Source organism: Chelonia mydas, chromosome 6 (genome assembly GCF_015237465.2).
Source record: "Chelonia mydas isolate rCheMyd1 chromosome 6, rCheMyd1.pri.v2, whole genome shotgun sequence".
Classification (NCBI taxonomy): Eukaryota; Metazoa; Chordata; order Testudines; family Cheloniidae; genus Chelonia; species Chelonia mydas.
Genome location: NC_051246.2, coordinates 35981291 through 36008320, shown reverse-complemented (window position 1 = coordinate 36008320; position 27030 = coordinate 35981291). Strand labels below are relative to the sequence as shown.

Here is a 27030-nt window from a genome sequence, read left to right as displayed (position 1 = left end):
GCTCATGCTGCAACGGGTACCATCTATTTTTAGTGTGCTAGCTTGATGAGAACTAGTGCAAGTATGACAATCGAGTTGGGAATCACACCCCAATCTTGAAATGTAGACATACCATAAGAGAGAGCCTCTACGTCAGCCACAAGTGATGGGGTTCGAGAGCATTCCTTTTACACAATAGGAATGAATAGGGTCCTGCAGTGCAGGAACTGCTGAGTAAATTCTATGGCCTGTTTTATGCAAGTCAGATTTGATGATTGTCGTGAACCTCCCTCTTCGCCCCCTCCGCCCGCTAGCCTTAATACCTCTGTCCCTCGTTCTCAGCTGGTATAAATTGACAAGGCTCCATTACATACATGCAAAGCTACGTGTATTTACACCAGCTGAGGATCTGGCCCTATGAATCAATGTAACTGCAGTTATTGGTATAAATGAGAGCAGAAGTTAGCTGGGAAAGGACTTGTGTTCAAGTTAACGGATAATGGTGATTCCAAATCCATAGGATACATCAGGAGATGCAGAGGCATTAATGTCATAAGGGAAGCCTAGTTTTTACCTCAGCCAGCTATCACAAAGACCATCTAGTCCAGTCCCCTGCACTCCTGGCACGACTAAGTATTCTCTAGATCAGTGGTTCTCAAAGCCAGTCTGCTGCTTGTTCAGGGAAAGCCCCTAGCGGGGCAAACCGGTTTGTTTACCTCCGTGTCTGCAGGTTCGGCCAATCACAGCTCCCACTGGCTGCAGGTCGGCGCTCCAGACCAATGGGGCCAATTGCAGCTCCCACTGTCCCTTGGCCCGCACCGCTTCCCACAGCCCCCATTGGCCTGGAGCTGCGAACCATGGCCAGTGGGAGCTGCAATCGGCCGAACCTGCGGACGCGGCAGGTAAACAAACTGGTCTGGCCTGCTAGGGGCTTTCCCTGAACAAGTGGCGGGCTGGCTTTGAGAACCACTGATCTAGACCATCCCTGACAGGTGTTTGTCTAACCTGCTCTTAAAAATCTCCAATGACAGAGATTCAACAACCTCCCTAGGCAGTTTATTCTCGTACTTAACAACACTGACCATTTTTCTTAATGTCCTACCTAAACCAAGATCTAAAACCAAGACCCGGGAGGCCCTTATCCAATACCTCCTCTTTGCTGACGATGCAGCAGTGACAACCCTTATGGACAGTTTTTCCAAAGCCTGTCAAGACTTTGGACTTCCCATAAACTGAAAAAAAAAAAAAAAAAACCCAACAAAGATAACGTGCTAAGGAGTTGAGGAAGCACCTCCATCAAGATCATCAACTATGAACTTGAAGTGGTGAACGAGTCCCTGGGGTCCACTATCACAGTTAACCTTTCACATGAAACAGAACTCAGCATCTGCATTGGAAAAGCCGCCACAATGTCTAGACTGAGCAAGAGGGTATGGCAAAACAACAAACTGACAGACCACACAAAGATCTGTGTGTATCGTGCATGTGTTATCAGCACACTTTTGTATGGGAGCAAGACATGGACCTTATACTCTCATTAGGAAAAGAGGCTTACCAGCTTTCATATGCGGTGCCTTTGTTGAATCTTTGGCATCTCCTGGAGGGACAGAGTCACCAACACTGAGGTGGTCAAGCGGGCCAGCACACCCAGCATGCAAACACTCCTCAACAGAGATGCCTCCGCTGGCCTGGGCATGTGTGTCGAACTAGTGATGGGCACATCTCAAAGGACATTCTCTACGGTTAATTGACATCTGGAAAAAGACCCAAAGGATGCCCAAAATTGTGTTTTAAGGATGTGTGCAAGTGAGACCTCAAAGAAATGGACATGGATGTGGGCAACTGGGAAGATCACACTCAAGACCGCAGCCTTTGGAAACAAGAGTTTAACAAAGGTCTCCAGAGTTATGAGAGACCATTTATCCAGTTTGTCCAGATCATTTTGAATTTTAATCCTATCCTCCAAAGCACTTGCAATCCCTCCTAGCTTGGTGTCCTCCGGAAACTTGTTATAAATGTACTCTCTATGCCACTATCTAAATCACTGATGAAGATATTGAACAGAACCGGACCCAGAATTGATCCCTGCGGGACCCCACTCGATATGCCCTTCCAGTATGACTTTGAACCATTGATAACTACTCTCTGGAAACAGTTTTCAAACCAGTTATGCACTCACCTTATAGTAACTCCATATTGGTTGTATTTCCCTAGTTTGTTTATGAGAGGGTCATGCGAGACATTATCAAAAGCTTTACTAAAGTCAAGATATACCACATCTACAGCTTCCCCCCATCCCCAAGGCTTGTTACCCTGTCAAAGAAAGCTGTTAGGTTGGTTTGACATAATTTGTTATTGACAAATCCATGCTGACTATTAATTATCACCATATTATCTTCTAGATGTCTACAAATTCATTGCTTAATTATTTGCTGCATTATCTTTCTGGGTACAGAAGTTATCATCTGGCAAGATCTTTTGAGAGGTTTTGTGGAAGAAGTAAATAAAAAGGATTTAATAATGAATAGGGGCAAAATTTTATCATCCTTACTCTGTCAGTAATACTTTACTCTGAGTAATTCCATTAAAATTGGTAGGACTACTTGTGGAGTAAGGGGTTATTCAATGTGAGTAAGGGTACCAGAATCTGACTTTAAATATATAAATAAAAACAATTCTATAACCTTTTTTTTAAAGGGAGAGGGAGAAAGAGAGAGAAAGCGAGAAAGCAAAGCCGGGCATTGCAGAACGCATTTGATGTTGTCCATCCATGATTGTTTTGGATTTGTATTTTGCAATGTGTCATAATGCTGGAAATGTTGTTTTTTGTTTCTGTGTAAGTCATTGGTGGGCAGTCTGTGGCCCACGAGCCTCATGTGGCCCATCAGGATAATCTGATTGCAGGCCACAAGACATTTTGATGATGATGACTATCTGCAGGCATGGCCCTCCGCAGCTCCCAGTGGCCGCGGTTCGCCGTTCCTGGCCAATGGGAGCTGCGGGAAGCCACGGGCTGCAGGGCTGTGCTGGCCAACCACTGGTGTAAGTAGTTTATGAATATTGTGATAGAAAGTATTGTCATAGAACCCCAGGGGATGTGGTTATCACTCTATAATATCTCTCAGAAAGTTACGGGGCTGTCACATTCCTTTAAACTCCCTGAAATAAAACAGCAATACATTTATATTTGATTCTTTTATGTAGCTTTCTATCTGATCTATAAAACTTACTTCAATTTCATCTATATTTTGATTTAAGATCAATGAAACTTCCTACGTAACTAAATGTCACCAGCTGGTCTCCCAGACACCCCAATGTGATGCCGTTAGTGGTAATAGTACTATTGATTGATTTGTATTATGCATCCATGACCACGGTATTTGGGTTCACTTTATAGACTGAGATGGTACCAAACATCACCACCCCCAAAATTTTGATACGGAACAAATATTAAAAGTAAAGACAAATTATAAGGGAGAGTCATATCATATCTCATACTCCTCTAACCATTGAAAGTACTTCCAAGTCACTTCTCCGTGATAGTATTATTCCTGTAGCACTACTATTGCCTTATTTGCTTTTAAGCTGACAGGATTTTCCCAATGGTAATTATATATTGCATTGGTTAGGGGCAAATTCTACCCTCAGATGTGAGTGGGTGGCTCTCGCTGAAGTTGTAATAGAATTTATTTATTTGCATCTTGACCTTTACTACAGTAGTTTCTAGGGGCCGATCAAAAACAAGGCTCCATTGTGCTAGGCACTGTACAAACACAGAGTATTGAACCGTAAATATAAGAAATAAACAATAAACCCCTCATGCTTCTGGACGTAAGCAAACCTCAAACTCTTGGGGGTTAGGAGGATCCTTTCCCTAGCAGGCAAGTTATACCACAACTGCCTGTTGCAGGAACTCCTCTGAAGCAGCTGGTACTGGGCACTGTTGGCGACAGGACACTTGGCCCCCTTGTCTGATTCAGATAAGGAAGAAGGTCCGGTGGTTAGGGTGCTGGCCTGGAGACTTCCTGTGTGTCCTTGAGTAAGTCACTTTGCCTCTCTTTTCCTCCATCCACTGTCTATAACCCTGGAAATCTTGCGATGTATTTTGAATTCAAGATTTTGCCCCCAAATTTGCCATGTTTTATGAATTTCTCAAAAACTGCTTCCTTTTCTACTGAAAAAGAGCCAGTTCTAAATAACAGTTGGTCAGTTCAGAGAGCTCATGGTAGCTTTGAAATACAGGGTTTAAATTATCACATATTTGATGTGAAAACAATTATATCAAGTTTCATAGTGCTGCAAAGATGCTCCAAACAGAAAATACTTTTTTATTAGGGGTGTGTGCATCTTTCCTAAGTTTTACGCTACTCTGCAGCACCTCTAAAACAGATTTGTGTCCCAGGTTTCTTGAATCAAATTAGTCCACCTTGGTTCCTAACAGAAAAGTAAGTCTTCTAAAATGGATATAGCACATGTATAGTAAAGGTCATTGTTTGACATTATGCTGTATTTATTTCATTTATTTTCAGCACCTTGTATTAGTGATTCAGACAGTCTTCCCCAGTACAAGCACTGGTGAGTGGAAAGTACTACAAAGCTATTGGTTGATTGTGGAGTTTGCAATCCTAGAAAGCCTGGCTAACTTCAGAGTGTTTTTTTTTTTTTTCCAAAGAAGTCCTTTCCCAATTGTAGCAGGCAATTCATTGCAGCTCTGCTATCTGGAATGTATAACAACAATAACATTGAGACCTTAGCGGAATTTGGGGAACTTTAGTGCAGAAAAAATATCAGTGACTGGGAAAAACTTTCATCTGATCTGGGAAAGCGGATACACGTAAGACAATCAGAAAACTCCTGGAATCGGTAGTTTGTATAAGTGATTCTACAGTTTGAGCTGCATTCCACAGGAATTTTCTGTGACCTTATTTGCAGTGGAATAAAACAGTTTAGAGAAGGTCCTCTTCGCAGTGCTGAGTCTGTTTGTACAAGGCTTTATGTGTTGTCAATACCCAGCTCATCTGTCAGCATCGCTTTTCAAGCAGCCTTGATTTATGATGGGTTTAGGTAAACAGCACGTCTTGCAATGCTTTTTATTGTTGCATTAACTATGCTATTTATAGGCTCCGCAGTCCGCAATTCTGGTCAGGGCTTAAGCAGCCCCTGGGTGGCAACTCAGCAACACAAGCTCCAGGCTACTGAGAGCTCAAAAGCCATTGAGAGCTAGTGTCTGGGAGTGTGCCAGCATCCTAAATCAAGGGCCCACTTCGTGTTTATGGTACCTGAGTTTTGTCTTGTTTCCCTCATGAGGGATGCTGTGTGGTATTTAAAGGTAGGGTTTTGGCAAAACATTTTTATAACAGCCAAGGAATGCCACTAAAGCAGCTGTAAGCAGAGCACTGCTCTGTACCAGTGGAGAGGGACTATGATGCAGGCAATCCACAGAGCTAGGGGTCTATTCTGAAGAGGTGTGTGATGAAGGAGTGCACCAGTCACACATCTGGGATTAGAATCTGGCCCAAAGACTTAGTGGCTATATTCTGCTCTTGATCTCTGCACAAAATTCTCACTGACATCAGTGGGATGCGGGCAGAATCAATCCCTCAGTAATGGGTTGTTTCTTTGCCAGTATGTGGAGATGTTGCAAAAGTCAACTCAGTCTGTGCAGTCCCCCTCTTTTGGCTCCTGGGAGCGTGACTGAACAATTCAGTGTTTCTCTGGCATTCCTTTCTCACATACTTGTGGGACTTGCCGAACACAGAGTTACCACTCACCATCTCTCCCCGTTTACCACTGAGTTTTTTCCAGAATGTGTTTTTTGCTCAGCAATTCCTGCTTTACACATCTAAGCCCCTTTGCAGTTGAGAAGCAAGCTGATAGATATATTTCTTGTTTGTATGTGTCTCATGGGGCTACATCAGCAAGGTCTTCTCCACACGGCCTGCCATCTCCACATTGTCATTCCTACAGGATTCTGGTTATTCTTTGTGCCTCCTGGGTATAAAACAGAACAAACAAAATTTGTCCATTTTTAACAGCATTTGGATGCTCTTTTACATCAGGCCATCCATAAGGAATCTGTAAACTCAGGAATGTTAGATTTTGTTTAGATTGGAAATTCTAGAAATAATAATTGGATATGTATATTTTTCATTGTGATTTAAAATTTAATTTATGGCTTTTGGTTTGTTCCCAGATCCTATCCTGCAGTACTGCTAGGAAGTAATTAGGAGTTATTACCACCTTTCTGCAGAGCAGGAAGGCAGAATCAGTTTTATTGCCTATTTTAGTATCTCAAGGCCTCTTTACTTAAATAATCTCATGGCTGCTGGGGAGCTAGTCAGAACCATCCGTGGATCTCTTCAGTAACCAACAGGTTTGAGCATGATTCCGCAATGTGCTGATGGCTGTGTTCAAAAAAGGTGTAGTGTGGACACAAACTGTGTTAAGTTTCTTAGATTTTTTTAGAGTAGCCAGAACTTTAAGCTCAGCTTTATCATTTGCCAGTGTCACTCACTGCAACTACTGATTTCTGTGCAAGCACTGTTGGACAGGGAGCCAAAGCCAATTAGTGAAATTTTGCAAAACGAAGACCCATCTCCGTACTAATAGGGATGCGCCAAAATCAGAGCCATGTACCCAACCCCCACACATCTATCACTTCAACTTTGGGTCTGAAAAAATGGAATTCAGATCTGAACCACAATTGGTCAGGGGTTTTGGTTTTGCAAAATCATTATCTGGCGGACCAGATTTTGCAAAACGAGAAGACGCTCTGGGTTTTGCCCGTTGCTGACATGGTATTTTGGGGATATTATCTCTAGCACTTTGGAAAGCTTAATTGCCAATTCAGCCCTATTTAAGCTTAATTCGCTTGACTTGGTTTCTTGCAGGTATCCAAATCCAGAGAGAGCAGAAATGACCATGACGGCCAACAAGAATGCTAGTGCCACTAACATAGCTGGAGGGAGTAAAGTGCCTCAGGATACTTTGGATCGGTAAGTCCACTGCAGACTGTGAAATTTAAAGTAAACATTTCTGTGGATAATTTTGTATGTCTCAACATTTTGTCCCAGAAACTCTGGAAAAGGTTGATTTGGTTTTGGAATTAAGTCTCAGATTTCCAACACTAGGAGAGCAGAAGAATATGTGCTAGGCAAGGGGTTGGCAAACTTTTTGGCCTGAGGGCCACATCTGGGTACAGAAATTGTATGGTGGGCCATGAATGCTCACGAAATTGGGGTGAGGGCTCTGGCTTGGGGTGCGGGCTCTGGGGTGGGGTTGGGGATAAGGGGTTGGGCTGTAGGAGGTTTTCCAGGCTGGGACCGAGGGCTTTGGAGGGCAGGAGGGGGATCAGGGCTGGGGCAGGGGTTTGGGGTATGAGGGGTGGCTCAGGGGTGCAGACGCCAGGCAGCGCTTACCTCAAGTGGCTTCCGGAAGCAGCGGCATGTCCCCCATCCAGCTCCTACATGGAGATGCTGCCCCGTCTGCAGGCACCTCCCCTGAAGCTCCCATTGGCCATGATTCACGACCAATGGGAGCTGCGGGGGTGGCGCTTGGGGCGCAGGCAGCATGCGGAGCAGAGCCCCCGGCTGCCCCATGCATAAGAGCAGGAGGGGGGACATGCCGTTGCTTCCTGGAGCCGCGCACAACGGCCCCCGACCCTGCTCCCCGGCTGGAGTGCCAGAGCGGGGCAAGCACCAGACCTTGCTCCCCAACGGGAGCTCAAGGGCTGGATTAAAATGGCTGCTGGGCCAGATGTGGCCTGCAGGCTGTAGTTTGCCCACCCCTGTGCTAGGCAAAGGGTGATGCTAGCAGGGACTGGAGATAGCAGTGTCTGAGAACACGTCCAGTCACTCCTCATGTGATATGTCTTTGTGGAGCTGCTGCTGCTGCTCACTGACTGATTTCACTTAGGATGGATTAGCCTTCGGAGGAGGATTTGTGGTTAAGGCACTGACTAGGACTCAGGGGACCTGGGCTAAATATATGTGTGACTTCGGACAAGTCATTTCACCTCTCTATGCCTTATTTCCCAGTTTCCTTCTAATGTGTTACATCCCTTTGTCCCACCCTTTGTCTATTTAGACTTTAAGCAGGGACTCCCTCTTACTGTGTGTAGGTACTACACCTAGCACAATGGGAGTGGATACAGGTCAGGACTGAAGCTCAGTGTAATGACAACATGAGCTGAGGAATGGAGCCAGCTACTGCTCCCATGCAATGATATTTCTCATTGCCCCTGTGTTTATAGCTAGCAGGTGCAACATCCAAAACTGATGTTTTCATTTATGCTCTAGAGACAGCAAAGTTGATTTGATGCTAATCTCCTTTGAGAAGCATTGCCCGGTGTATTGCTTTGTGATGCAAATTAAAAAATTATTGTCAATCCAGTTCAGTTTAGATTGAGTCCTTTTATAGACTTTGTTTTGTTATTTGTATTGCAATAGCACCTTTGTACTAGGCACTGTACAAAGAAGTAAGAAGGATACTCTCAGCCCTAGAGAGCTCTCAATCTAGCACTTGAAGGCTTTAAATACATTTGTGTCCAAGGCTGCAGTAGAACTGGGGTGCTGGAGTGGATGTGGATCTAAAAATAAATGTTATGGAGAGGGAGGGTAGGGGAAGGCTACTGCATCTTGTCTGCATTGTTTTTGGTTGTTTATATTGAGTTGGAGGTAGGGTTGCACTATTGTAGGTACTGTGCTGCAAACCCCTAGTGTAGATGTGCTACATCATTTTAAGCCACGGCTTGCACCAGTGCATTATCACCTGCAGGAAGTTGCACCAGTACAAGTCACAGTTTATACCAGAGTAGTGTATTTATGCTTGATATTTGCAATGGTGTAATCAGGCTAGTGCCAACGGCCATCCCTCTGCTCCGCCCGCACAGTGTAAATAAGATCTGATTTAGATGGATGAAGCCAACATAAGTACAGAATGATTTATCCAAAGCGGAATAAGTCCTTAGAGGTGACAGTCGATAGCAGCGTATCTGCAGGCAGAGGTAGCTGATACTGAGGTATGAGTTTCATAGATTCATAGATACTAAGGTCAGAAGGGACCATTATGATCATCTAGTCCGACCTCCTGCACAACGCAGGCCATAGAATCTCACCCCCCCCCCCCCCCACTCCTGCGAAAAACCTCTCATCTATGTCTGAGCTATTGAAGTCCTCAAATCGTGGTTTAAAGACTTCAAGGAGCAGAGATTCCTCCAGCAAGTGACCCATGCACCATGCTACAGGGGAAGGCAAAAAACCTCCAGGGCCTCTTCCAATCTGCCCTGGAGGAAAATTCCTTCCCAACCCCAAATATGGCGATCAGCTAAACCCTGAGCATATGGGCAAGATTCACCAGCCAGATACCCAGGAAAGAATTTTCTGTAGTTCAGAGAGATGGGGAATTGTGGGCTTTGGTTTTGATCCCAGTAGTGTGCTATGTGTCAATTTGTAACTGATGTCCAGGCTTGGCTTGGCTTGGCATACCTGCCATTTTATTCTGAACTTTTCCAACCACAAGCAGAAAAGAAAAAAATATAAATTAAGTTATGAAATTGTCAATGTGGAAACACTGGAAGAAAAAACATTTACAGCTTTTTTCTTTTTCCTTTTTGCTTTAAAGGAAAACTATTTCTAATGATGCCTTTGACTGTTTTGTTTTTAAACTACCTGGGTTTGTTCTCAGTTTTGTTTATCTTTCTTAATTTGATGTATCTGCTTGTTTTGCTGGCTTCCTATTCAACCTTCTGTGTCAAATCTTTCTATTTCTCTGTTTCAGCCATCTCCCACTTCTTCTCTCCTGGCTGTGCTGTGTGGGTCACACGGACTGCATACTTTTTTCTCCTTTGGGTTAAATGGCCTCATCCTAAATTGTTGAGAAGTAGTGTGGTACAGCACATGCAGCACAGGGTCAAGAATCTGGGGTGAAATCCTCACCCTGTTGAAGTAAGTGGGAGTTTTGCCATTGATGTCAGTGGCGCTCCATCCCCATCTCTGTTGATGCCTGGCTTTGTGGCCTTGGCAAGCCTTTTAAAGGCTCTGTATCTTCATTTTCCCATCCATAAAATGAGGATAATTATATTTACTCAAAGATTTAAAGAGTTTTTCAATCTACAGATAAAATCATGTTATGAACCAAGTAAATTTTATTTCTGCACCAAGTCTCTCGTCTTGAGTTTTGTATTCTTTCCTGAGCCCCTCCTGATTTCTTTCACTGTGCAGATTTACCTTTCCTCTTCTTTACATTGCTTCCCAATTATACTGGGCAACAGGCTAGTGGCATGTGTCACTTCACGTGGTGTATTGATGCCTTTCTGCTAGAGATGGACTGTACATCCGTAGCTCAGTTAGGTTTCACCAGGAATGGACCTGAGGGTCTGGTCCATTCCTAAATTTGCCAGTCCACAGCACTAGGCTCTCCTGGTGTCTCTTTTTTACAATATAGCAAAAGAACACAAAATAATATTTGGGGCGGAGGGGGTGGGGGGAGGCGGGAGAGAAGAGCGTCTGTCTTAATTAGAGATGGGCTTGAGTTCAGAGCCAGATTCTTACAGCCTCAAGATTAAGAGGTGTATACGAATGGTAATTATGATACTTGCCACTTATATACCAGTTATCCATCCATCCATCTTAGAGCCTGATTTGGTGTGTCAGTCTGAGGCCATTATAGAGACAGGTCTGAGCTGGGATGTTTGGAGCTAGACTTTACTGAACTTTGGATCTACAGTTCTGGTTCAAATCATTTCTAACATTAATATTCTTTAGAAGTGTATGCCTGCCTGAGTTCTAAGGACATGTGACAGTAAGCGTCAAATGTCCTTTCTTTCCATAGTCTCATCATCATATGTTTTGACTCTGGTAAAGTAATGTAGAATTTGTAGGTGCAAGCATGGGCATAAATCTAGAGCTAATCCTGAATCATAGTAACATGACAAGTGAGAAGTTTAATAGCTTGCCATGCTTAAATTCTGCATCCTTTACTTTGCCTTTCTGTAATCGGCCTGGATGACCTGACTTTATGAGGCTGTGCAAGAGGATGCTAATTGAGTCAACTGAGAAATTTCTTCCTTTTTAATTAGACTTAAATCAACACATTAGGCGCTGGCAAAATAAAAGTTTTGTTTTAAGGCGTGGGGTGATTTACTGTAAACATGCTAAATAACCCACTTAAACTGAGCAGTCATTGTCTCCATTTAAAATAGGATTTGATTAGAGATTTGCAAGACCATAGTACAGTATATGATTTCTATACAATTTGCAGGGGTAGCATTTCATAAAGTGCTGATTATAGCATGACACAGGTGTAATTATCTCCCAGTAACCAATCATCTTCCTACTGGTCATAGGATTTGATGAAAACTATTAGCTGAGTCTATCCTCCTGTGAGGGCAGAATATATCTTCTTGGAAAGAAGATCTATCTTATCTATCAATCAGATAGAGGTAGATCTATCAGATTTTGATCGATCAATATAATGTTCTTTTCTTTTAGAGCCTGGTAAGTAATAATTAAACTCATGCAACCAGACAAAACTGTTTTCAATAGTAATTGACTTAATGCTTAGAAATAGTAGAACAACAAAACCAGACAGTGGGAAAGAGACATATCAGCTAGCTACTCTTCCCTGGCTTGAAAACATGTCCATACTTAGCTAGTCCATATCCAGACAGAGGTCTTGGTCTTAGTTATGTTTCTGTAATGAAGAAGCAAATATCAGAGCCAAATGACAAAAGCATTAAAAAAAAGTTCTTGATTAAGCTGAGACATCACTATTGTGTCTGAACATTAATAAAACAAGATATTGCATCTGGAGCAATCTCCAAAACTCAGTTCTTGTTCGGCCAAAATAACCTTCATCATTCAAAATAAGTTTATAGCACGTATCCCTCTTTCAGAAAGTGAGAGAACTCCTTTTTACATGTTAATGAGCCCAGTAGAAATGCCTTAGTATTTTGAATAAAAGATTATACCATATGAGGTCCAGCCAGAGAAATGGAAATCTCTTTTCTCTAGGCAAGAGGAGCTCTAAAATAAAAGAATGTGCAAAGGTACAGTGTCTGAGCTAACAAGTGCACCAGCCACCTTGATATCTTGTGTCAAGGTGCCAGATACAGTCATTTAAATTGCAGAGTTACCCTGGAAAACTGTATGGGTAAAGGGTTGCATCCCTAAGGTTATTTTGCTTCAGGAGCAAATCTGTCTGAGTAGGGAGGGGAAAGTGCTGCTTCTATTAAAGAAATGCTTGTGCAGTCATGTGCCTTGACCTGGGTACATCCAAGATTAGTCAAAACATGGTTCTATCTTTAGCTTATGCTTAAGCTTTACTGTCGGATAACTCATGCAGGTGACTTCCCATCTGCCTAGATTGGAGGTTGAATGGTTTTGTGGTCGAAGCAAGGGAGGTCTGGTTTTCTATTTTAGGATTGGCCATGGATTAACTATGTCACTGTGGAAGAGTTGCACGGGCTCTCACTGGTATATTAAGCACTTTGGGCCAGGATTGTATGTTTGTTTATATACTTGCACAGTTTAACACAATGCGGATAACCATAATAAAATGGGAATCAAGGTATTTACTTATCTCATGTCTGTTATGAGGTTGAATTTAAATTCAGTAATGTTTATAAATGCCTTGAGATCCCTTTCTGGATGGAAGGTGCTGTATGGCTGTGGTTAAGGCACTGGACTGGAATTCAGAAGATCTGAGGTCAACTCCTAGTTCTGCTGTGACTCCCTGAGTGACTTTGGGCAAGTCACACAGGGTTTGTCTACATGAATACCTAGTTTGTGGCAAGCTGGGGTGTAAGTCTGCCTGGCACTGGTGTGCCACACGCTAGGTGTCCGTTTGGGACCCTGCTGCTTCACACTGAACCTTCCATTGTTCGCTTTGATCTGCCCTGCTTTGAAACAGGAATACGTGGAAGCGTGTCATGGAACCCTTAGTGCTTGGCAGCAGGGTCCACACGGACAGTTAGAATCATAGAACAATTGGGGTAGAAGGGACCGCAAGGGTCATCTAGTTTAATCCCTGGCCAAGATGCAGGGTTTGTTATGTCTAAACCACTGAAGACAGGTGGCTATCCAGCCTCTTTTTGAAGGAGCTTCCACGAATTCCCTAGGCAGTTTGTGTTTAGTGTGCAGCAGGCTAGGGCAGGGTAGATTTACAACCCAGCTTGCTGCAGAGTAAGCGTTCAGATAGACATGCCCTTAGTCTCTCTGTGCCACAGTACCTTGTCTGTAAAATGATGCTGATAATACTTCCTTTCTCCCAGCTGTGTCTGTATGGTCTACTTAGTTCATAAGCTCTTCAAGGTATGGACTGTCTCTTACTATGTGTCTGTACCGTGCCTAGGACAATGAGGTTTTGGTCTTGTGTGCAGCTTCTAGGCACTGGTGTAATACAAATAAATAATAATAAATATACATGTAATAGTTATTGTCACAGTGGCATAGTACTTAACTTTCTCCTGTATTTGCGGTTGGATAAAGTATTCCTCACTTTCTAAGAATTTGGATAGTGTTGCTGTGCATCGTTTAAAAGCTGTTTCCTTCCATCTCAGAGGTGTCTGTATATTAAAGATGGGTGAAATGATCTATTTATAGTTTGTAAAGTTTTTTGAAAGATTTGGGACCTCTGCATGGAAAGCTATCCATAAAATTTTAGTTGTTAATATTATGGTCAAGTAAACTGTTCTTTGAACAAGTCTGGAAATCTCATTGCAGATTCAATATGGATGCATACTTAATACAAGGCAAGATTCTTTCTGGGCTGTAAGCAAACTAACCCAATGTACATTGGAGGGAGGATCCTGAGGTATTTTGAATTGCTTGGAATGTAACTGTGCCAAAATAGCATACCAACGTAGAATAAAGAACATTACAATTAAGATTTTGGATTTCTGTAGGTGTAGTACATATAGGTATAGATATAGGTATGTGCTGAGTGAATGCAGGAACTCATCTAGTGTGGTGTTTTTCTTAGGCCATTGGTTAGCCTTATAAATGAGTACCTGGCTTAACAGTTCCTGGAATCCTACACACACTTGAATGAGTTGTGCTTTTCAGTGGTCTTTGGTCCTGGTGAGTCAACTTGATAAGGTGAGTGAAAAGCTCAAGCTTGAGGCAAAGAGCTCAATCTTCAACTGCGCTGAGTGTAAAGTTTAAGCCACCTTTCTGTTCCCGCACTCTTGGGTGGCCAATGTCTAAACCAACCAGGGGCGAAAGTAACTTAAGGGACTTATCGGTACGCAGGGCGGCTGGGGTCCTGAGCAAGGGGGTGGGGGGGAAGGGAGGAGGCTCAATGGGAAGGGGCGGGGCCTTGGCGAAAGGGGCGGGGCTGGAGCCAGACTCTTCCAGCCAGCCCTTCAGCATGGCCCGGCGGCGATTTAAAGGACCTGGGGCTTCCAGCCACCTCTGGCGCTACCTCGGGGCTCCGGCAGCGATGTAAAGAGCCGGGGCTCCAGCTGCTAGCACGGTAGCAGCGGCCAGGAGTTCCGGGCCCTTTAAATCGCCGCCGGAGCCCCGGGGCTCCCGGCCACTGCCAGTACGGTCAGCTGAGTACCAGCTCTTACCAGTACGCCGTACTGGACCATACCGGCTTACTTTCACCTTTGAAACCAGATGCCAGTGTAACTTAAAGCAGCCCTCAGGCTTCTAAGTTATACTAGCTGTAGTAGCCCCATTGGGACTGCCGCACTAGCTGCGGTTCAGGTGGAGTGAGTGCCAAGCACTCCCGCTCCTGACATGTCCCTCCCCACCCTGACACGCTCGCTACCTAGAAAAGAGGGAGCAGGTGGCACCTATCCAGGATCATCAGCTTCCCCTTTAAGGCAGCTTTCCAGCTGCTTTGTGTGGTTGAGGCAGTGCTGAGCAATTGGATCAGGGACTGAGGAATGAGCCCAAGTGATCTGACAAGGAGACTCTATCAGGCCAAAAATATTCATCTACTCTGTGGAATACCACTGAGAAAGCTTACATTATTATCCATGAGTATTATGCAAAGCCCACGGAAAGCATGTATCTCTTACTTTGAGGCAGGTTAGGGCTTTTACATTTTGTCAAAGAAACTGAAAGTTGAATTCAGCTATACCGTTGGACAAATAGTGGTTTAATAAAAATCTGCTGAGGGTAAGCAATATGTCAAGTTATTGAAACCACTATGAGATTTGGCTCTTTTTTTTAGGCACTGAGGTTTAGAAAACAGTTTAAATAAGCTTCAGCCAGAATGTTATGGAAATTGAATAACTGACTTGAGATCCATTAGTAAGTATTCTATTTCATTAAAAGCATAGTTCAATACGAACTATGCATCTGACCAAGATTTCAGAAGGTTAGTTCTCAGCAGTGCAAAGTTCCTTCAGATTCAGAAAAGTGTAGAGATCTCTGTTGTTGCATGAATTGGAAGTTTGCATTGGAATACAGAAACCCAGAGTGTGCCACTCTGATTTGTAGAGCCCAGTATTTGCATCCGCACTCGATTCATGATCCACAAACATGATCCTCGGATAGAAAGTGGATATCCGCAGATTTGCAGGGCTCTGCTGATTTGTGCTGCGGATGATGACAGGGCAGAGTTTATGAAGTTGCCAAGGAATAGAAACATCACAACTCTGTTAGAGATGGGATTAAATGAAAACACGGATCCAAATCCTGCCTCTGGACTTCGGGAAAGTTTGGATCTGGATCTGAATTCCACCGCTGTCCCTTGTTGCTCTAATGCAGTGGCTCTCAACCTTTCCAGACTACTGTATCCCGATTTGTCTTGCGTACTCCTAAGTTACAACTCGCTTAAAAATCAGTTGCTTACAAAATCAGACATAAAAATACAAAATGTCACAGCACATTATCACTGAAAAATTGCTGACTTTCTCATTTTTACCATATAATTATAAAAGAAATAAATTGGAATATAAATATTGTACTTACGTGTCCGTATATAGTATGTAAAGCGGTATAAACAAGTAAGTAGTCTGTATGAAATTTTTGTTTGTACTGTGCTAGTGCTTTTTATGTAGCCGTTTCTAAAACTAGGCAAATATCTAGATGAATTGATGTACCCCCTGGAAGGCCTCTGCATCTCCCCAGTAGTACACATACCCTTGGTTGAGAACCACAGCTCTAATGGGCCTTTGACAGGGTACTGGTTCCCAGTGAATGAGGGGTTAACTCCAGTTCAGCTGCCCTGTGCATGTGCTCAGAGAAAGGTGTGATTGCTTAGGAGGTATGGTGGGGTGTATGTGTGTGAAATACTCTTGGGAAGGCAAGATTTCTCACCCAGCTTGTGGTGGAATCCCAGAATGGGGCATTTCGCTGTTTAGTTTCTGGCTATGGTAACTTATTTCAAATTCTTGTTATAAATACTTATCTCAGGAAAAGACCTAGCTGACTGTAAATGAACTCTTTTTTTCAGACAAATCTTCCATTGAAGTCAATAAGAGTTTTATCACTGTTAGGAATTCAGGATTAGTCCTGGGATATCTCATTTTCATATGCACACAACTTTTTACAAATGAAATCAGAAAGGAGTTTTGATTGCATTTTGTTTCACATGGTTTATAAAGTAAGAGGTTTTTATTATTATTATGCTCTCCAGCTAATATATATGTGTGTGTGTGTGTGAATATATGCAAGCAAATTATTTCCCAGTGTAGTCTAATTTCAGAGGCCTTTGAATGCTTTACACAGCCTTTAAACATAGCAACAAGCAGGCCAAAATTAAAGTAATCTATTTTCCCCCTATATTTCTGCAGTAGTGATGTTTGTTAAATTCACTGAAGAGATAATAAGGAGGAAAATAAACTGTGGATTGATAAAGCAGCCTTGAGAGATTACACTAGGAGCAATGTTTGCCATGGAACTCATACTATGTTTCCAGAATAGAGATAGCTTAGACCAGGGGTTCTCAAACTGCATTGCACCGCGACCCCCTTCTGACAATAAAAATTACTACATGACCCCAGGAGTAGGGGACTGAAGGCTGAGCCTGCCCAAGCCCCATCGCCCTGGGGGTGGAGGCAGGAAAAGCTAAAGCCTGAGCCCCACCACCTCAAGCGGTGGCGGGGGGCGGAAAGCCCAAGGGCTTCAGCCCCAGGCAGGGGGCCTGTAACCTGAGCCCCGCTGCCCAGGCTTTCGCTTCCGCCCTGCGTGGTGGGGCTCAGGCTTTGGCCCTGGGGCCCAGCCAATCTAATGCCAGCGCTGGTAACCCCAGTAGCGACCCACTTTGGGGTCCCAACCCACAGTTTGAGAACCGCTGGCTTAGACTAGTATTGCATTACAATATTTACTGCATTAAATAATCGTTTTATTATTGATGATCTTTTTTTGCATTATTATTCCAAAAACGATAGTGTTGAGGATTGAACTAGTCTGCTATTTTTTTACAATAAAATATTAGCTCAGTATGAATTTGGAAATGTTTATTTTGCCTACTATGCAACATTAGGGAGAAAGGAGTAATAGTGATGAACAAGATAACAAAGTTCATTAAATAACTTCTGGAAATCCACATGGCTCTAGCAAAAAGCGTTTAAGTATATTTGTTGCTGGTAAAGAGTGCTTGCTTGACCTACCGGGAGAAAGAAGCCCAGAAAAGGAATAGCACAAGTGGTGACCGGCAAAGTGCTTTCACGTTACCCTACCAATGTGTTTCAAACCTGTGCTGGTAGAACTCGTTTTCTAGGAAGAAAATCTTGTCTCCATGGTCCTTTCAATCCTTGGCCTTTGCAGTGAGACTACCACTGAGGGTGCCAAGCATGACCATTTGTAATGTTGTCTTTTATTGTATGGACATCTGTCCATTAGGAGCTAGTCTGAGACCACTAAGTCTTTTCAGTGGCTCACTGTAAAGCCGTCACCAAAGGGGAATGATTTCCATTTACTTCCTATTTTGATCTGGGTTTGAACTAGTGATTTAGAAGGAAAGATTGTGTGTTCTGTTACCATTTCCCTGAGCTATTCAGTTCCCCTTAGGAGAAATTTTTACCTTAGCGAAACAGAAAATTCAAATAGACACAATAAACGTTGATATAGAATGAAACCCAAAGAAAGCTTTTGAAAATAATTTTTTTTAAATGAGTGAAAAGTAATACTGTGTGTTTTTGCAGTGTCAGTGTCAGAATGAAATAGTCTGTCTAGATACCTGTCGAGAAAGAAATGAACTGGCTTCTGACTCTTAAGTTTCCTTCAGTGACTTTATCAGATGGACCATCACATAGCCATTTGGTGTAAGCCATGTGTCCTGATTCACTCTCCATACAGAGGGACATCCCTATGTTGGTGCTTGAAAAGCATATTCCGCTGTTGAAGTAGCCATTAAGTAATTTTCTGCAGGGGGAAAACTGAAATGGGAGCTAATACAATACACATGTTGAGCTGTCCCCATTATTAACCGTGTGCTTGTGTAGTATTTTTTCCATAATTAGGTTCGTCAATCCTACATACAGTGGAGTCACATCTTACGTGGGAGTTAGGTTCTAAAGTCAGCGTGTAAGACTAAAATCACGTATAGTCAAAATTACCCTTGAAAATCCCTTAAATCGCCCATAAAGTACAGTATACTGTACATGGTTTTGTGTATACAACCCTGAACAGTAATATGTATAAATGTATAATTTATACAGTAATGTACAGTATAGAATAAAGAATTATTCAAATATAATTTTACAGTACTGTATTTTTAATTACAGGGGGTAATTACAGGGGGTCGTCAGGGCTTGATGTCGATCCAGGAGACGGAGGTGACAGAGAGCTTGAGTGACGGAAAGTGAGTCGTAGACTAAGTGGTTGGCTCTGGTTCAGCTCGAGAAGTTGATTGCGTAGGCTCATCTGCTGTTGGTTGTTTTTCCAGGAAAAACATGGCGATTGGCAACTGTCGCTGTTTTCTCTTGAGCTGCTCAAACATTGCTTGATACGGTCTCTAATCGTCCGTAATACTACGTGTGATTTTGAGGCTTCGTTCCATAGAAGGATTATATTCAGAAATTAAATCATTCAAGTGTTTTGCTGCTTGGAACACTTAAGCAAATGTATGAAGATTCCAACTTGCTGGCTCTTCCTGTTCGTCGTCGTCATCTTCGTCTTCTGTAGACGATTTTATCAGTTCCTCTAACTCTTCGTTAGTCAATGTTTCTCTGTGGCTCTCAATTAATTCTTCAGTTTCTTCCTCTAGGATGTCGACGAAGCCATCACCACCCACTTGCCTGGCCACCTGAATAATGCATTTCACTTCTTTGTCAATGGTCGGAAAACCCTTAAAATCATTCACACATTCTTTCCATAGGTTTCGCCAACATGCATTGACTGTTTCAGGCTTGATTGCATCCATTGCCTCTTTAAATATAAGTGATGCAATCGGCAATGTTGAAGGACTTCCAACAGTCCATCACATTAAGATTGGGATCAGCATCCATAGCGCTACATATCCGTGAGAACGTAAGCCACGTGTACGTGGCCTTGAAACAGCGAATCACGCCTTGGTCGAGAGGTTGGAGGATGGAGGTGGTATTGGGGGGGAGAAAGACGACTTCAACATCATTATGCGCAAACTGGAGTGCCGCAGGGTGGCCAGGAGCATTGTCTACGATCAGCAACACTTTAAAGTCAAGTCCTTTCTCTTCGAGGTACCACTTGACCTCCAGAATGAAACACTTGTGGAACCAATCCAGAAATAATGCTGCTGTCACCCAAGCCTTTTTATTTGATTTCCAGAACATAGGCAGGAGATTTTTGTTCTTGCCTTTTAGGGCACAGGGATTTGCAGCCCTGTGTAGAGCAAGCTTTATTAGATGCCCAGCCGCATTGCCACAAAACAACACAGTCACATGGTCTTTAGCTGCTTTGAAGCCAGGGGCTTGTCTTTCTGATTTCGAAGTGTAAGTGCGGTTGGGCATTTTTTTTTCCAGAAGAGCCCAGTCTCGTCAGCATTAAAAACTTGTTCCGGAAGATAGCCCTTTTCTTCTATGATTTTCTTTAATTATTCGGGGTAGGCTTTTGCTGCCTCTTCATTGGCAGATGTAGCTTCACCAATAGTCTGCATGTTTTTGAGGTTGAAGCGGTTCCTAAAACTGTTAAGCCAACCTTGGCTGGCTTTGAATTCCTTCTCATCAGAAGGCTGTCCCTCTTCGGCGGGAGGTTTGAACAGCGCATAGAGGCTAAGAGCCTTTTCTCGCAGTGTGTTGCCATTGATAGGCACACATTTACGGTTCATGTCTTCCAGCCATAAGTTTAATGCCTTTTCAGTCTTCATTAAAGCCTTATCACGCACCTGCCTCGTCACCTTAGCAGTTATTGGAGCACTTGATGCCATGGCTTGACAAATTTCTCTCTCTCGAATCTTGATGGCATAGATGCGAGATTCGTTGCGGCCATATTTACGCGCCACGTTGGAGACCGATATACTGTCTCTCAAGAAGTCCAACACAGCCAGTTTTTCCTCCAGTGTTGGAACAGATCGTTATTTCTTTGAGCACCAGATGAAATAGTTGGCTTGCGTTTAGGGGCCATGTTGTACGAAAAATACGTACAGTATCTTTACACACTAGAATCACACTCAGCACAGTGAGATGCTCACCCTATGAGAGGCACGTGGGAACTGAGACCGACTGAGGGAACAGCAGATTCACGTCTTCCATCTCACACTCACTCTGGGGCACACGCTCATTGAGTGGAATGGTGGGCGGAATCGTCCGCACTGTTTACACGTATCTTCTTCTTGTTCTTTTTTTTTTTTTTTGCCGAGCGCGTATAGTTGAATTCGCATAAGTTAAATGTGCGTATGATGCGACTCACCTGTACCCTATCTAGGAGCAGTTTTTGCGCAAGAAAACATTTTCTGTCATAAGTGGTCTGATGGTCAGAAGTGTTGAGAACACACAAATCCCACTGAAGTCAGTAAGAGCTGTAGTGGCTCAGCCTTTTTTTTTTTTTGAGCCTATCTAGTTTTAGGAACCGGATTTGAGGCAGGCAGGTTTGAAAATCTTGTCCACGGTGCCCAAATTGTACTATATGCTTTAATAAAGCAAGCCTGAGGAGAGTTTCAGTTAGAATACAGGAATGATTTAGTTAAGTTAACGATGCTCTTATCCAATTTATTAATATTGGTACAGTGTGATCCTTGAGCTATTTAAAAAAATATTTTGGACGTGAAGTAAAGGAATTATTTAGTAAGGTTAATGTATTAATGGTGCTCTTTAACCAGAATTAATCTCTGATGGTATAGAAGCTATAGAAAAAACTGGAATCAAGTTACGCTAAAGCTTTTGTTCCCTCCTATTTTTTAAAAAAGGAAGGAATGGAAATTGCAAGACATGACAACTTTGCTGATTCCATCCATCCACAAAATTGTGGCTGTATTATGGAAATACCTTTTATGCTGAGCAGTGAACTGGAGCTAATGAGTAAACAGGGTAGTTCCAATTTTGGATTTATATAACGAGCTGTTTTATATCAGACTTTCCAGGCACAACCTTGTGCAGCAGCCCTCACAAATGGGCTTTTTCCATCTGCTAGGACATTTGGGAACATAATATAGACCTGAGCACTACTGGTCCAAAGTGCCTCTTGGGAAAGACTTGCTAGACATTTCTGGGCCTGATCCTCCAATTGACACATGTCAGTATGCCTCAGCTGAAGCCCACATAGTAAGGGCCTAGTGTAATGAAGTGAAAGATCAGGCCCACTGTCTCCTAAGGCAGTATAATGGCATTCTAGATCTCAGTTTTTCTCACCAGGCAGTATCTAGTTTTGTATGAGTTCTGTTATTGGGCCCACAGTTTACATAGGTGGAACTGCCACTGATTTGAGTGGAAGCTTTGCTTGCATAAGAGTAAAGACTTCAATACTTGGGTGAATAATTATTTTGTAGCTGTGAGTACAATTATTGTTAGAGTTTATACGGAATAGTGTGGATGGTGCTTAACAGAAGCATAGACAGACAAGGTCCCTGCCCTGAGTCGCTTACAATCCAAAGACTTGAGGTGTGCTGCTCCTTTTCACTAAACTTCTTTTCACCTCTCAGGCACTGTAAAAAGGCCTTAGCGTGGATGCAAATTGCACTCCCTCTGTAAGCCCTCTTTATGATGACAGACCAAGGGAATCAGGCCCTTAATTTTATAATTTTATACATTTTAAAAAAAAAAGTGTTAAATTAGCTTTTAGGATCTTGACGATAATGTTCCAAGGGAATAATAAAGCACCGATTGGGATTTATGTTAATAATACAGTGCTTGAGTGTAAACTGATGGGGTCTGTTTTTATATTTTTGTACTGTCACATGCTTGAAGGTATTAACATATGACAATGCAAACTTGATGGATGCATTAAATCAGCTAAGGAATGCTGTGGTATTTGCTATATGGTGCTACTCCCTGCTTAAAACAGTTTCTTGTCCCATAAATCAGCTAATTTCGCCCTGAGAAAGGGGTGAGCCATAAACTGCGCCACTCCAGGCATAGCCCCAATAGGCACAGTGACTCAGAGACGCCCCTCGGAGGCACAGTTTCTGTCCCCCTTGCTCCAGAGTTGGGAGTAGTAAATTTAGGCTGGACTGTATCAGGCTGGCTTAGCTGCTCTAGTCAGAGCAGTTAAGGTTCTGCCCATCCCCCATTTCCCCCACACACAGTGCAGAGAGTCAGTGGGTGCAATCTGTGCAGAGGTAGACAGGCTCGTGGGGGAGGGTCTTAGCCCCCTGCACATTTGGCATCCAAGCCGCAATCTAGCTCCAGCATACCAGTGTAAAACTACTGGTCTGTTTTCTTGAATTGACTAGAAGTCATATTGAATTTGGGGGCACTGCTTTTTATACAGATACTTTTACAGGTATTGGTTTCACAGCTGCATGTGCTAAAAAAGCAGCTCATGTAATTATCTTGTATCTCTCGCTGGAATAAGGGCATAAGCACTCAAAAAATCGCTCCTGTATCATAATCATCTCTGTTCCACATTGCAGCAATTTCCCAGGCACTGGCTGATGACTGGATTATTGCAGTAGCTGAGCAGGTTTAACCTTTTCTCTGGGCAGTTCCACGAATGTTTCCTTCCTGAAGAGAAAAGTCAATGCATGGACGCTTGTCTCCTAACGCTTTACCTCCTAGGGGAAGGCAGGTATTGGGAATGTTGTTTGCTTTCCTCATTGATGTAAGTTTGATGTGATGGGAAAGCACAGTACTTACAATATTTAAGTAGGGGGAAAGTGAGGTCATTGGTTAATCCTCATTTTCTATCACAGCCTGGAGATCCCAGGCTGACTCACCTGTTTTTCTGTATAAAGGGACCTTCCCAGGGAAGCAGCTGTTCTTCAGTGGGGAAAGTGGGGCAATAGGGAGAGCTTAACTGGTGCAGCAACTTTCAGACACAACACAGGAACAAGCTCATTCTCCATTTCAGAGCATTTGAAATTGCTGTCACCTTGATTTGCTGCCAGTTTGGAAAACTGATGATGATAAAGGAAAACTAAAAGCCGACAGTGGTAATTTAGGCAGCTGGCAGACACACTGCATCGTTCCAAGCACTTGGTGAAGATAAAAGCATTTTCTTGTGGATGCTTAGCTGCTCATGGAGTCGTCCTCTGTTTCTCTCTAGCCAGTACCTTCAGCCACGTGGTTCTTAAGGAATATGTTCAGCCCAGTGATCTTGTCCAATACTGGAGTGTGTTGTCTAGTGGACCCAATACAGCTTTACTTTTCAGAAGTGAATCAGTGATTTTGTTGGCAATGGACAGTAAGGCTGCTTCACATCACAAAGTTCCAGGAAAGAATTTTAAACTGGTTGCTCCTGCCCTGCGACTTTAAAGAAGCAGACAACATCCATGTTCCCGTTGACAGCTGGTAACTTTCAACTAACCTTAACTTTGCCACTGAATGCACTGGAAGTCAATCTGTCAGAGTCAATGGTAGGACTTTCTGTTTGTCTTGTTCCTGTTAATCATTAATGGCAAGTTCCTCCCTTTATACATACAAAAGGGACAGAGTTTTGACAGACAGATAGAGCATGTCCCATTTGTTGCTTGAGGAGTGGAGTAGTAGGATTCCAAAAACACAGCAGGATGTACCAATCCAAAGGGGGTGAAATCCCCGCTCGTTTTTATTTCACATCCTTAAACATGATTGATTAGAACTTCCAACTAAGTTTGGAACCTGTATGACCAGATAAGGGCAAAGTGTGTGACAATGGCATTTAAAATGTGTGATAAAAATGTCAGATGAGAAAGAGAAATAGAAGGAAAAGAAGCTTGAAATTCTGTAGGGCCAATTTATTTAAATAATAGTTGGTTTCAGAGTAGCAGCCGTGTTAGTCTGTATCCGCAGGAAGAAAAGGAGGACTTGTGACACCTTAGAGACTAACAAATTTGAGCATAAGCTTTTGTGAGCTACAGCTCACTTCATCGAAACTTATGCTCAAATAAATTTGTTAGTCTCTAAGGTGCCACAAGTCCTCCTTTTTTAAATAATAGTGTTTTCTATAGCCAGGGCTGTCCCTAGGTGGGTGCAGGGCCCAGGACAAATCAGCCTGTATGGACCCCCACCTTAACATTTTTTATCTAGGTGAAATCAGGTGTGGGGAGGGGACACCAGTGCTGGGGGGTCCCTGAAAAGGGTGGGGTCGGGGGTGAAAGGGCAATGGATGGGGTCAGCCTGACACTGGCATGTTCCAGTGGCACTAGGATGCTGGTGGCCAGTGCGGTGGCGGGCGAGCAAGAAAAAGAAATACAATGCGACTTCCCACCAGTGAGCGTGGGCCCAACCCGCTGCCAGCGCCAGGCCCCCCACTAACCTCCTGGGCTCTCCTGGCCCCCCAGACACCCCTAATCCGAACCCCCTGGGCTGGCCTAGCGCTCCCCGCACGACACATGCACACTGAAGCGCAGGGCCCCCCAAAGCGTGGGTCCCAGAGCAGTCGCCCCGATTCGCCATACTGTCTATAATCAGTTTCGTAGTTCAGCCTGCCTGGTGTTCGTAATCTATACTGGTATGCAGGGAGATAACACCAGAGCTGAGCTGGTCAGAGATACAGAGTGGAACAATAATTTTAAAAGTTGACATGCTGCGCATTACGTGCAATTCAGGGATCTGTGTGGGGCTACAACCCGCCCGAAACCTGTATATAGGCATTTGTGGTCACTGTTCACAGCCTGAGAAAGCAAGGTGTGTTAGCAAAGACTTTTCTCCCCTTCATACTCAAAGCTGACCTCCAGAATTAAATGTGAGTATATACTCTATCAGTGTATACCCTGCACTCCATTATCCCCCTGGAGATATGATTCAGATCAAAAGGAGTGATGTCACCTATAATCCTGTACAGCTGGGAGGTAAGTTTTAGACCGACCTGGGCTAAATTCAGCTCCAGTGAAAGCAGGTGCTAATCCACTGCCTCAGAGAGGTGATGTACTCACGCTAGGGCGCCATTTGGCTCCCAGTGACTTTAGTTCTCTATTCTGGCTAACAGTGTTGGAACAGAAGCCCAGCATTAAATACTCTGCTGCTTCCAAGCTCTTCTGTGTTTCATTGGCTCTGGTGCCCATTTTTGAAAGTGTTCTAAGAAATTCACCTTCTGGGGTAGAAAACATCTTGGATCTCTTTTATTCAGATAGTCATTGAATGACTAGCAAGAGTTTACGGGTCTGTGCTTAAATATACATCAATATTGTGATCCAAACTGTGTGAGGTTGTGAGAAGTGTAACTTAAAGCCAGAATTTGGCCTTGGATTGTTTGTTCCAAGTTTATTAGATGAGATTCCGTTTTTAGTCTGGTTAAATCAAACTTGTTGTAGTTTGTTTTGTAGAGAGCAAAAATGAATGATTTGATGCAAGCTTTTCATTGCTCTTCATCCCTACCTTCACTTGCTGGCACAATCTAATTTATTTCAAATAATCTTCATGTTCTTGGCCTACTCTGATGTTATCAATGTGTCTTCCTGTATGAGCATGTTCTCAATAAAAGGGTGTGTAATGGAAATATGTTCCCTCTTCTCGCTGCACTAGCGGGCTGCATTTTTAAGTATTGTATATTGAAACATCAGTCTCATTTATTTTTCCACCCTTTTGTTCTATGACAATGGGCAGTACAGTGTTTTCTTTCTCCAGATTATTATAATGTGCAAATTTCCACAGAAAAATAAAAGACACACTGGCAAGCTCCTTACAAAACCTAATAGGCCAACAGAAGAGTGTAAACATAAATCCACAGCTTTATAAGAAGCCAAAGCATCAGAGGAATAAAGCATTCATAAAGAGACCCTCAAATATCATCCAGCGTCCCGCGTTGGCTTCAGATACCATTACTTCTGGATATGTAGAGATGAGAATTGGCCTTGAAGGCTCATTTCAAAGGGGTGAGTTATGTGCGTGTGTTCTCTATACCTATATCCTGTTAACATCTACCTTACAAGCAGGATTTTCAAAAGCTCACAGCATTGGACCTAATTTTCCTTCCACTGACGTCAATGATAAAACTCCAGTTGACTTCAGTGGGAGCAGAGAGAGGCCAACGCTGAGTGCTTTTGAAAATCTCTCCTCCCAGCCCATGTTATCCTGTAGTCTGCATGGCATTCTATGAAATGGGGCTGCTTATTGCTGCTGTTCTAAAATCCAAAATACTAGTTCCAGATTAGGAGCATATCCAGCTTCCAGTGAAATCAGTGGAAAGATGCCCATCCATTTCAGTGGAAACTGGATTTGGCCTTGAGTGTACTATTATGTAAATTATTATGATAATGACTGGGCTAGTGAATAATTCGCAACAAATTATTTGTTTAATGCATTTTGCTTTATTTTTTCTGTTAATGTTTTGTCTGCAAACAGATTGTAAAATTTAAATTAGGGTGATTGTTGATTGTAAAATTTGCTCTTTATTCTGTGTTGTTTAGTGACATATTTCAGATAATAAGGAAACATGCCATGCAGAAAGTGAATATTCACAAACCACAAGTAGTCTGTGGGCCAAGATTGATTATTCACTAAAGAAATTTATGAAATTCACTTAAAAAAAAGTTATTTGATAAGAAACTTGCAAATAATTTGCAATAATAAATCAAAAATTTTTGCAGTCATCCTAATTTAAT

At 42.9% G+C, this 27030-nt stretch overlaps 1 protein-coding gene across 24 annotated transcripts in view; it reads left to right on the top strand.

Annotated features, from left to right (window-relative positions):
• The window catches only part of DENND2B (DENN domain containing 2B), a 290322-nt gene that overhangs the window by 127772 nt on the left and 135520 nt on the right, over window positions 1-27030 (top strand). For 16 of the 24 annotated variants that reach the window (XM_043547895.1, XM_007057107.4, XM_027819487.3 and 13 more), the window contains one exon: window positions 6870-6974. In XM_043547895.1, coding sequence (XP_043403830.1) covers window positions 6895-6974 — 80 coding nt within the window. In that variant the 5' untranslated portion in view covers window positions 6870-6894. Of the gene's footprint in view, window positions 1-3894; window positions 4019-4508; window positions 4555-6865; window positions 6975-9756; window positions 9924-27030 lie in introns of those variants that run through there. The other 8 variants (XM_043547888.1, XM_043547899.1, XM_043547896.1 and 5 more) reach the window with 4 other exon arrangements.